General features: G+C 42.2%; 1 protein-coding gene across 1 annotated transcript in view; it reads left to right on the top strand.

The window, feature by feature from the left end:
• Window positions 1-787: 787 nt before the first annotated feature.
• PIR (pirin) overlaps window positions 788-12,199 on the top strand; it is a 104,737-nt gene continuing 93,325 nt past the window's right edge. Inside the window, exons 1-2 of the mRNA XM_082865297.1 lie at window positions 788-819; window positions 2,156-2,286. Coding sequence (XP_082721423.1) covers window positions 2,191-2,286 — 96 coding nt within the window. The 5' untranslated portion in view covers window positions 788-819; window positions 2,156-2,190. The remainder of the gene's footprint in view (window positions 820-2,155; window positions 2,287-12,199) is intronic.

Here is a 12,199-nt window from a genome sequence, read left to right as displayed (position 1 = left end):
GCAGCAAGCAACTTATTTATGTAGCCAACAGTTGTGTAATGCTTAGCACCTGCCCAGCTCATTTCATTCTCATCACAACCCCATCAGGTGGTGTTATCACCTTGTCCATTTTACAATGGAGGAACCGGAGGCACAAAGAGGCCGAGCCATCTGCCCAAGGTCACACAGCTAGAAGTGGTGGAGGCAGGATTGAAACCCGTGCCGCCAAGCTCCTCGGATTGCGTGACCAGCGCACTCCAGGTAGAGACAGGTGTCCTAGAAGGTCCACTGGGGCCTTCGCCCTGAACAGAACACCTGCCAGGTCAAACCCCCGCTCCCAGGGCCCCGCGCGCAGCTGTAGGGGGCGGGAGGGGCGTCGAGGTCAGGCGGGGGCGGGGGAGCGGCGGGGGGCGGAGCGAGAGGATCCGCGCGGCGGCGAACTGTCAATCAAGGAGTATCAACCCCGCCCAGGGCCCCAGAGACCCACACACTCCCGCCTCCCGCCTCCCGCCCCCCGCCCCCCGCCTCCCGCCTCCCTGCGGCCGCCGGCAGCGAAGTGCTGAGTCACCGTGAGGCAGGTGCGCGGCGCCCTCCGAGCCCACCTTCCCCACGCCTCCCCCGCCGCACGGGCTGCAGCAGCCGCCCTCACCGGGCGGGACTACAGAACGCCCGCGGGGCCGGGCGGGTGCCGGCTATCAGTTAGCAGGACCCCGCCCTCTCCGGCCCGTCTCAGACTCCCAGGGGAATCTCCTAGGGAGATGGCCAGAGATGCTTAAATAGTCCTCTGCAATTGGGTGCAAGTGGTAGACAACTTTTCTTTCTGCAGACCACTTTGATCTGGTAAGTACCTCATCAATGATTCACGTGCATAGAATTTAATTGTAGGAGTCTGGAAAGACCCAGAAATAGTCCAAATTGAGGGGGCGGGGCGTAAAATACCAATACTTTCAAGATGGGTGTAGGTAGGTGATGACAGTTATGTACGGCGTGGAGGATTGAGCTCATTTTAGGTGCCCCACAGCCCAGCACCCAGTAAATATTTATTGATTGCCTGCCTCGGGGAGGGCACATTTAGGGTGAGCCTCGCTTGCCTGCCTGGAGGTCTTTGCCCCGCACAGTGCTCTGAGTAGCAGCAGCTCACGTTCTTAGAGCGCTGACTACACTCCTTTGTGGTAGGCAGTCTTATTACTCCTATTTCGCAGGTGGAAAAACTGAGGAACAGAGAGGCTTAGCAGTTGGCCTCAGGTCACACAGCTGGTACGTTGGTGAACTTGGGATGCAGACCCAGGCTGTGTGGCTCCAGAGTATGCTTCTTGCTGAAGCATCTCTCTTGGTTTGAGTGGGAATCTTTGAAGGAAAGGATTATACGCAGTTTGCAGAAGAGCGTTAGGAATTGCGGGTATTGTATGCAAGCATTTGAACTGGAAAGGGGGTTGATTATACCTGTTTTGTGATATGCCGTTGAGTAGGCTTTCGACCCACAAAGAGGAAACACTTTTGGATTGGGGCTGTGGATGGGTGCCGAAATACGGATAGCACTGTCAAGGGTACCTCCTCCATGAGTTTCCTGTGCTCTACTTCACAAGAAAGCTCCAAGATTTCTTGCTACTTAAGTTGACCCTGAGCTTCAGGGATAGATGGGTCTTTGAATTTGATGACCCTCAAAGATCCCTTTCAATGTCAAGGTCTTTGGCATGTTCAGGTGAGAGTCCCAGACCTGTTGGTTTTTCTCCGTGTTCCCTGTGTCGCCACACAGATCTCTCTCAGCTCAAGGTAGCACCTCCGTCATGGGGCAGCGCTGGGTGGGGGGGAGGTCGAGGGACTTCAATCATGTAAAGCAGATAAAGTGAGCGTTCGAGGTCCTTAGTCAATGCCCAGCGGAGCTGTTATCACTAACCCTCGCCAAAGGTGGTCGTAGGACTACACCCGCTAAACATTGTAAATCATTAGTAGGGTGCTGGGAACCTAGTTAGTACTCCCACGCGTTCACCATCATTATGCTTGTTTTAAAGCACCTAGCCCAGGTCTTGTGCAGAGTAAGCAATTTAAAAGTTGTAGCTGTTAATACTTGGGGCAGGTGTGAATTTCGTATCCTATATTTTATAGTCCTTGGGTGGTCCCTCCTTGATGATTTCTCTGTTTTGTTGTTCCTCCTCTTGCCCTCTGTCGTCTACAGCTCAGCCTCAGAACGCTCTCTTTTTAGCCTTGGGCATGGCGTGGTCCAAAAAGGTTACCTTCTCACTGCTCAGCCGCGAGCAGTCGGAAGGGGTTGGAGCGCGGGTCCGCAGAAGCATCGGCAGACCTGAGGTACGCTGGCTAGTTGGGTGGCTGTTTCCTGCTTTTTTAGCAGAAAGGACTAGTGGGACCCTGAGGATAAACTTGGGAAGAGAGGGCATGAGACAATCACGAGCCGCCCTGTTGGGTGCCTTGGGAACCAACTCTAAACTTAGCAATTGGGGTCCTCCCCGGAGCAGCCCCAGTCCCAAGGGGGTTTCTGTAATATGGATCCGGTGGTCCTGAGGTGAAACCTCTGTGCCCCTCTCTGCACACCCATGTCCCATCCTGGGTTTATCTGTCAGCCTCTGTGGGCACTTACTTCACCAGGCTCACCCACCTGATACCCCCGGGTTTACATGCCCACAGGTCAAAGCACCAAGGAGAGACACTGGGGCCCCATCCCAAATTCCCAGGAGAGAGAATCCGACCGGCTCGGCTTGGGTCAGGTCTCTACCCTGGACCAGTCAGCCATTGCCAGGGATCTGAATTCTTAGAGAGACCCCTGAGACCCAACTTTGTGGACCTCTTGGTGGGAGGTAAGTGGGGGCTTCCCTCAGAGAAGGTGATTGTAGGTGAGGCAGATATCTTTCCACATTAGAGAGCAGTTTTATTTGAAAATTATGGGAGACATGAGACTTGGCGGAAAAGAAAATCTTATTCGCATAGAAAGGTCATCAAATGGTGGTTATCGCCCAAGGAATACAGTGCCCAGCCCCAGATTCCAAAAACAGATTTCTTTTTATTGAGGTATGATCGACATATAACATTACTTTCAGGTGTACAACACAATGATTCAGTATTTGTATATATTGCAAAATGATCACGAGTCTAGTTAACTTCTGTCATCATACATAATTATTTTTCTCGTGATGAGAACTTTTAAGATCTACTCTCTTAGCAACTTTCCAATATGCAGTACAGTATTAACTATAGTCACCATGTTGTACATTCCATCCTCATGACTCATTTATTTTGTAACTTAAAGTTTGTACCTTTTGACCTCCTTCATCCATTTTGCTCACCCCACCCCCACATCTGGCAACCACCAGTCTGTTCTCTATCTATGAGCTTGTTTTTAATTTCCACATATGAGATCATACAGTATTTGTGTTTCCCTCTCTGACTTCTTTCACTCAGCAGAATGCCCTCAAGCTCCATCCATGTTGTTGCAAACAGCAAGATTTCATTCTTTTTTGTAGTTGAATAATATTCCGTTGTATATTTACACCACATTTTCTTTATCCGTTCATCTGTTGGTGGACACCTAGGTTGTTTCTATGTCTTGATTATTGTAAATGATGCTGCAGTGAACATGGGGGAGCATACAGCTTTTCAAGTTAGTGTTTTCGTTTTCTTTGGATAAATACCCAGAAGTGGAATTGCTGGATCGTATGGTAGTTATACGTTTAATTTTGGGGGGAACCTCCATACTGTTTTCTATAGTGGCTGCACCAATTTACATTCCCACCAACAGTGCACGAAGGTTCCCTTTTCTCCACACCCTCACCAACACTGTCATTTCTTGTCTTTTTGATAATAGCCTTCCTAATACATGTGAGGTGATATCTCAGTGTGGTTTTGATTTGCATTTCCCTAATTAGTGATGCTGAACTCATCTTCCAAAAAATATTTTTGAATAAAGGAAGAAGTATATTAGGGAAATGGATTCTTTTTGAAAAGTGAGGCTGGTTTGTTCCTCTTCTTAAATTCTGCTCTGATATTCTCATACTCTTCCCACCGTTAGGTTCCTATTCATCTGAGAATGTCTCTTGAGGTCTGTCAAACATTGTTTTTCCGAAGGGACACACGCAAACAGGATTATTCTAAGGGCTAAATGCACAGTGGATGTTGGGAAGATGCAGGTGGGCGTGGTGTCATTTTATACTAGGCCACATCGCCAGCAGGGGAATTCGAATACCCGTCAGCAAACCCACTATTGTATGTTGAGGGTAGCTAATACTTTAATTACTCCATCTGTCAGAAACACATCTGCTGAGGAGTTCTCAATTTTTCTGGTCTTGTGAACCCCTTTGGAGGTCTGCTGAAAACCATCAGTTCATTCTCAGAATAATGTTTTATCCATTCCTTCTCAGAAAAATGTTTTTTACTTTAATTTATTTTTTAATACATCTTTATCGGAGTATAATTGCCTCATAACACTGTGTTAGTTTCTGTTGCACAACAAAGCGAATCAGCCATGTGCATACACATATCCCCTGCCTCTTGAGCCTCCCTCCCACCCTCCCCATCCCACCCCTCTAGGTCATCTCAGAGCACCGAGCTGATCTCCCTGTGCTATGCTTCTGCTTCCCACCAGCCAACTATTTTATATTCGGTAGTGTATATACGTTGATGTTACTCTCACTTCACCCCAGCTTCGCTTTCCCACCCCATGTCATCAAGTCCATTCTCTATGTCTACCTCTTTATTCCTGCCCTGCAACTAGGCTCATCAGTACCATTTTTTTTTTTAGATTCCATATATATGTGTTAGCATACAGTATTTGTTTTTCTCATTTACTTCACTCTGTATGACAGACTCTAGGTCCATCCACCTCACTACAAATAACTCAGTTGCATTTCTTTTTATGGTTGAGTAATAGTCCATTGTATATCTGTGCCACATCTTCTTTATCCATTCATCCGATGATGGACACTTAGGTTGCTTCCATGTCCTGGCTATTGTAAATAGAGCTGCAATGAACATTTTGGCGCATGACTCTTTTTGAATTATGGTTTTCTCAGGGTATATGCCCAGTAGTGGGATTGCTGGGTAGTTTGGTAGTTCTGTTTTTAGTTTTCTAAGGAACCTCGATACTGTTTTCCATAGTGGTTGCATCAGTTTACATTCCCACCGACAGTGTAGGAGGGTTCCCTTTTCTCCACAGCCTCTCCAGCATTTATTGTTTCTAGCTTTTTTGATAATGGCCATTCTGACCTTCATGAGGTGATACCCCATTGTAGTTTTGATTTGAATTTCTCTAATAATTAGTGATGATGAGCATCTTTTCATGTGCCTCTTGGCCATCTCTAAGTCTTCCTTGGTGAAATGTCTATTTAGTTCTTCCGCCCATTTTTTAACTGGATTGTTTGTTTTTTTGATATCGAGCTCCATGAGCTGTTTGTGTATTTTGGAGATTAATCCTTTGTTGTTTCATTTGCAAATATTTTCTCCCATTTTGAGGGTTGTCTTTTTGTCTTGTTCATGTTTTAATTTGATGTGCAAAAGCTTTTAAGTTTAATTATGTCCCATTTATTTGTTTTTATTTCTGTTACTCTAGGAGGTGGATCAAAAAGGATCTTGCTGTGATTTATGTGAAAGAGTGTTCTTCCTATGTTTTCCTCTAAGAGTTTTATAGTGTCCAGTCTTACATTTAGGTCTCTAATCCATTTTGAGTTTATTTTTGTGTATGGTGTTAGGGAGTGTTCTAATTTCATTCTTTTACATGTAGCTGTCCAGTTTTCCCAGCACCACTTACTGAAGAAACTGTCTTTTCTCCATTGTATATCCTTGCCTCATTTGTCATAGATTAGTTGACCATAGGTGTGTGGGTTTATCTCTGGGCTTTCTATCCTGTTCCATTGATCTATATTTTTGTTGTTGTGCCAGTACCATATTGTCTTGATTACTGTAGCTTTGTAGTATAGTCTGAAGTCAGAGAGTCAGATTCCTCCAGCTCTGTTTTTTCCCTCAAGACTGCTTTGGCTATTCGGGGTCTTTTGTGTCTCCATACAAATTTTAAGATTTTTTTGTTCTAGTTCTGTAAAAAATGCCATTGGTAATTTGATAGGGATTGCATTGAATCTGTAGATTGCTTTGGGTAGTATAGTCATTTTACTATAGTCAACATACAATATTGATTCTTCCAATCTAGGAACATGGTCTCTCTCTCCATCTGTTTATATCATCTTTAATTTCGTTCATCAGTGTCTTATAGTTTTCTGCATACAGGTCTTTCGTCTCCCTAGGGAGGTTTATTCCTAGGTATTTTATTCTTTTTGTTGCAGTGGTAAATGGGAGTGTTTCCTTAATTGCTCTTTCAGGTTTTTCATCATTAGTGTATAGGAATGCAAGAGATTTCTGTGCATTAATTTTGTATCCTGCAACTTTACCAAATTCACTGATTAGCTCTAGTAGTTTTCTGGTGGCATCTTTAGGATTCTGTATGTATAGTATCATACCATCTGCAAACAGTGACAGTTTTACTTCTTCTTTTCCAAATTGTATCCCTTTTATTTATTTTTCTTCTCTGACTGCTGTGGCTAGGACTTCCAAAATTGTGTTGAATAATAATAGTGGCAAGAGTGGACATCCTTGTCTTGTTCTTGATCCTAGAGGAAATGTTTTCAGTTTTTCACCATTGAGAATGATGTTTGCTGTGGGTTTGTTGTATATGGCCTTTATTATGTTGAGGTAGGTTCCCTCTATGCCCATTTTCTGGAGAGTTTTTATCATAAATGGGTGTTGAATTTTGTCAAAAGCTTTTTCTGCATCTATTGAGATGTTATGGTTTTTATTCTTCAGTTTGTTAATATGGTGTATCACATTGATTGATTTGCATACATTGAAGAATCCTTGCATCCCTGGGATAAATCCCACTTGATCATGGTGTATGAGCCTTTTATTGTGTTTTTGGATTCTGTTTGCTAGTATTTTGTTGAGGATTTTTGCAGCTATATTCATGAGTGATATTGGTCTGTAATTTTCTTTTTTTGTAGTATCTTTGTCTGGTTTTGGTATCAGGGTGATGGTGGCCTCATAGAATGAGTTTGGGAGTGTTCCTTCCTCTGAAATTTTTTGGAAGAGTTAGAGAAGGATGGGTGTTAGCTTTTCTCTAAATGTTTGAAGGAATTCACCTGTGAAGCCATGTGGTCCTGGACTTTTGTTTGTTGGAAGATTTTTAATCACAGTTTCTATTTCTTTCTTGTGATTGATCTGTTCCTATTTACTATTTCTTCCTGGTTCAGTCTTGGAAGGTTATACCTTTCTAAGAATTTGTCCATTTCTTCCAGGTTGTCCATTTTATTGGCATAGAGTTGCTTGTAGTAGTCTCATAGGATGCTCTGTATTTCTGCCGTGTCTGTTGTAACTTCTCCTTTTTAATTTCTAATTTTATTCATTTGAGTCCTCTCCCTCTTCTTCATCATGAGTCTGGCTAATGGTTTATCAATTTCGTTTATCTTCTCAAAGAACCAGCTTTTAGGTTTGTTGATCTTTGCTATTGTTTTCTTTGTTTCCATTTCATTTATTTCTGCTCTGATCTTTATGATTTCTTTCCTTGTACTAACTTTGGGTTTTGTTTATTCTTCTTCTCTAGTTCCTTTAGGTGTAACGTTAGATTGTTTATTTAAGATTTTTCTTGTTTCTTGAGGTAGGCTTGTATAGCTATAAACTTCCCTCTTAGAACTGCTTTTGCTGCATCCCATAGGTTTTGGATCGTCGTGTTTTCATTGTCATTTGTCTCCAGGTATTTTTTGATTTCCCCTTTGATTTCTTCAGTGATCTCTTGGTTATTTAGTAATGTATTGTTTAGCCTCCTTGTATTTGTGTTTTTTACAGTTTTTTTTCCCTGTAATTGATTTCCAGTCTCATAGCATTTTGGTCAGAAAAGATGCTTGATATGATTTCAGTTTTCTTAAATTTACTGAGGCTTGCTTTGTGACCCAAGATGTGATCTGTCCTGGAGAATGTTCCATGTGCACCTGAGAAGAAAGTGTATTCTGCCACTTATGGTGGAATGTTGTATAATTTTTGATTAGATCTGTCTGTTGTGTCATTTAAAGCTTGTGTTTCCTTATTTATTTTCTGTTTGGATGATCTGTCCATTGGCGTAAGTGGGGTGTTAAAGTCCGCCCCCTAATATTGTGTTACTGTCAATTTCCTCTTTTATAGCTGTTAGCTATATGTATTGAGGTGCTCCTATGTTGGGTGCATATATATTTATAATTGTTATATCTTTTTCTGGGATTGATCCCTTGATCATTATGTAGTGTCCTTCTTTGTCTCTTGTAACAGTCTTTATGTTAAAGTCTATTTTATCTGATACGAGTATTGCTACTCCAGCTTTCTTTTGATTTCCATTTGCATGGAATATCTTTTTCCATCCTTTTGCTTTCAGTCTGTATGTGTCCCTAGGTCTGAAGTGGGTCTCTTGTAGACAGTGTATATATATGGGTCTTGTTTTTGTATCCATTAAGCCAGTCTGTGTCTTTTGGTTGGGGCATTTAATCCATTTACATTCAAGGTTATTATCGATATGTATGTTCCTATTACCATTTTCTTAATTGTTTTTGGTTTGTTTTTGTGGGTCTTTTTCTTCTCCTGTGTTTCCTGCTTAGAGAAGTTTCTTTAGCATTTGTTGTAAAGCTGGTTTGGTAGTGCTGAATTCTCTTAGCTTTTGTTTGTCTGAAAAGCTTTTGATTTCTCCATCGAATCTGAAAGATCCTTGCTGGGTAGAGTAATCTTGGTTGCAGGTTTTTCTCCTTCATCACTTTAAATATGTCCTGCCAGTCCCTTCTGGCTTGCACAGTTTCTGCTGAAAGATCAGCTGTTAACCTTATGGGGATTCCCTTGTATGTTATTTGTTGCTCTCCCCTTGCTGCTTTTAATATTTTTTCTTTGTATTTAATTTTTGATAGTTTGATTAATATGTGTCTTGTCGTGTTTCTCCTTCAATTTATTCTGTATGGGAGTCTCTGCACTTCCTGGACTTGATTGACTATTTCCTTCCCCTAACATGTTAGGGAAGTTTGCAACTATTATCTCTTCAAAAATTTCCTGGTCCCTTTCTGTTTCTCTCTTTCTTCTGGGACCCCCTATAATTCGAATGTTGGTGCGTTTAATGTTGTCCCAGAGGTCTCTGAGATTGTCTTCAATTCTTTTCATTCTTTTTTCTTTATTCTGCTCCTCAGCAGTTATTTCCACCATTTTGTCTTCCAGCTCACTTATTCGTTTTTCTGCCTCTGTTATTCTGTTATTGATTCCTTCTAGTGTAGTTTTCATTTTGGTTATTGTGTTGTTCATCTCTGTTTGTTTGTTCTTTAGTTCTTCTAGACCTTTGTTAAACATTTCTTGTGCTTTCTCTGTCCGTGCTTCCATTCTATTTCCGAAATTCTGGATCATCTTTACTATCGTTACTCTGAATTCTTCTTCAGGTAGACTGCCTATTTCCTCTTCATTTATTTGGTCTTGCAGGTTTTTACCTTGCTCCTTCATCTGTGACATATTTTTTTGCTGTCTCATTTTTTTTTTATGAGTGGGATTGTGTTCCTGTTTTACTGGTTGTTTGGCCTGATGCTTTCCACACTGGAGTTTGTAGGCTATTGGGTAGAGCTGGGTGTTGGTGCTGAGATGAGGAATTCTGTGAGGCCTCACTCTGATGAATATTCCCTGAGGTCTGAGGTTCTCTGTTAGTCCAGTGGACTGGACTCAGAGCTCCCACCACAGGAGCTTCTGCCTGACCCCAGGCTTGCGAATCAAGATCCCGCAAGCTGCGTGGGGCAGCAAAAAAAGAACAATGACAAAGTAAAAGATAAAATTAGACTAGGAAGCTAACAGATATGTTAGAAAGACTGTAAAAATAAAAATATAGATGAATCAACAGCTGGAAGGTAAATCAGTACCACAATAGTAAAAAAGAGGAGGTGGGAAAAGAAAAAAAAAAGGCAGGGTGGGGGGAAGGCCTTAGCTGTGGAGGGCAGGGCCTAAGCAAGGGCAAAGTTTGGGTGGTGGGTGGGACCAATGCTCAGGACCCACAGGGCTGGAAAAGGCCCTGGGGGCTGTGTGGGGTGGGGCTCAGGCATGGTATTACATACAAAGGAAAACCTTTGTATTGAAATATGGTTAGCAAAATATTACAGAACAAATCTGTAATCTAGTAACTTAAATAACAACTCTAGTGACATTCAATAAGGCGATCTGGTGGCAGTTCTCATAACTACCTAATTTCAGATCTGTGAGGGGCATGAACAGTAGTTTGGTATACCTGCAACAGCTATGATGTGATACGAAAGGAGCTTTGATTTCGGTTGGGGGCAAAGTCACAGGTCCTGGTAAATTACTGTGGTTCTTTGAGTATATCCATAATTAAAGGCAATGTTACATTTTACTTTGGAGCTGGGTGGTGGTGACTTGTTGCGCACCAGTGTGAATGTACTTAATGCCACTAAACTGTATACTAACAAGCGGTTAAAATGGTAAATTCCATGTTATGTTTGTTTTACTACAAAAAAATTCAGAAGAAAAAAATTTCCAGTTAGAGGTTAGTGAAAACAAAAATGTGTGTGTGTGTGTGTGTGTGTGTTTGTTTCTTTCCCCCAGCCAAGTTTACCTGAATTCTATCCATGGTTCCCAGTTAAGAGTCCCTGGCTGGGCTTCCCTGGTAGCACAGTGGTTGAGAGTCCACTTGCCGATGCAGGGGACGCGGGTTCATGCCCCGGTTCGGGAAGATCCCACATACAGCAGAGCGGCTGGGCCTGTGGGCCATGGCCGCTGAGCCTGCACGTCTGGAGCCTGTGCTCCGCAACGGGAGAGGCCCCGCGTACCGCAAAAAAAAAAAAAAAAAAAAAAAAAAGAGTCCCTGTCTGAAAACCTACGCTTTAAAGACCTCTGCATTTTACTAATGCCATGCCCCAGGTGTGCCTCTACCCTAAAGAAAAATAAATGGATAGGAATCATTCCTAATGCCATCACTCTGGTTTAATCACTGTTAAGACAAAGCGTGTTTCCTTTTGTCTGTGTATAGTTAAATATTTTAGTTGTACAGAATAAAGAATTTTGTGTCCTTAGTTTTTCATTTAAGAGGGTAGCAAAAGGACTTCCCATGTTATTGTAAATTCTTCGTAAACACCATTTAAGTAGTTGTGACATATTCCAGTGTATGAGCATACCATTATTCTCTTACTCCTGGCCCTACATTTTTTATTTTTTAATTTTTAAAAAAATTTTTATTGAAGTATAGTTGATTTACAATGTGTTAATTACTGCTCTGCAGCAAAGGGATTCAGTTACACATACATATATATACATATTCTTTTCCATTATGGTTTATCATAGGATATTGAATATAGTTCCCTGTGCTATGTTGTAGGACCTTGTTGTTTATCCATTCCGTATATATAAAACCTTACATCTGCTAACCCCGACCTCCTCCCCCTTGGCAACCAGCAGTCTCTTAACTATGTCCGTGATTCTGTTTCTATTTCATAGACAGGTTTGTTTGTGTCATATTTTAGATTCCACGTGTAAGTGGTATCATGACATTTGTCTTTCTTGGTCTGATTTATTTCACTTAGTATGATAATCTCTAGGTCCACCCATGTTGCTGCAAATGGCATTATTTCATTATTTTTAATGGCTGAGTAATATTCCCTTGTATGTATGTACCACATCTTTATCCATTCATCTGTCGAGGGACATTTATGGCAACTCTGTTTTTAGTTTTTTGAGGAACCTCCATACTGTTTCCCACAGTGGCTGCACCAACTTACGTTCCCACCAACAGTGTAGGAGGGTTCCCTTTTCTCCACACCCTCTCCAGCATTTATTATTTGTAGACTTTTTGATGATGCTGGCCCTGCATTTGACCATTTAGATTGTTACCCTATTTGTTAGCACTCCGCACACTGCCAGCTTTCCAGAAAGATGGACCCCAACCCTCCCATCAGCAGAGGAGGAAAGCATCACTCTCACTTCAAGGTGGTTACTTTTCAAACTTTTTGCACCAAGGCTCTGTCAGTAGAAAATAAAATCTCATAAGAAATCTGGAGCCCAGAGCTATTTTAGTGTAGAATTTACAACAGTGTTTGATGTTAGTGGCCCTAGGTGACACATTCCCTGTGACTGTACATGTGGAGGTGGAGGAATTCACAGTGCTCTTTCGGTGATGAATGGTAAACAGGATGGAGTTGGGCTGCCTGGCACCTTCCATTAAAGTTGTGTATGG

The sequence above is a fragment of the Leucopleurus acutus genome (assembly GCF_964270905.1).
Source record: "Leucopleurus acutus genome assembly, chromosome: X".
Taxonomy (NCBI): domain Eukaryota; kingdom Metazoa; phylum Chordata; class Mammalia; order Artiodactyla; family Delphinidae; genus Leucopleurus; species Leucopleurus acutus.
The sequence above is the reverse complement of the archived record's forward strand: the minus strand, read 5'-3'. Positions and strand labels throughout refer to the sequence as shown.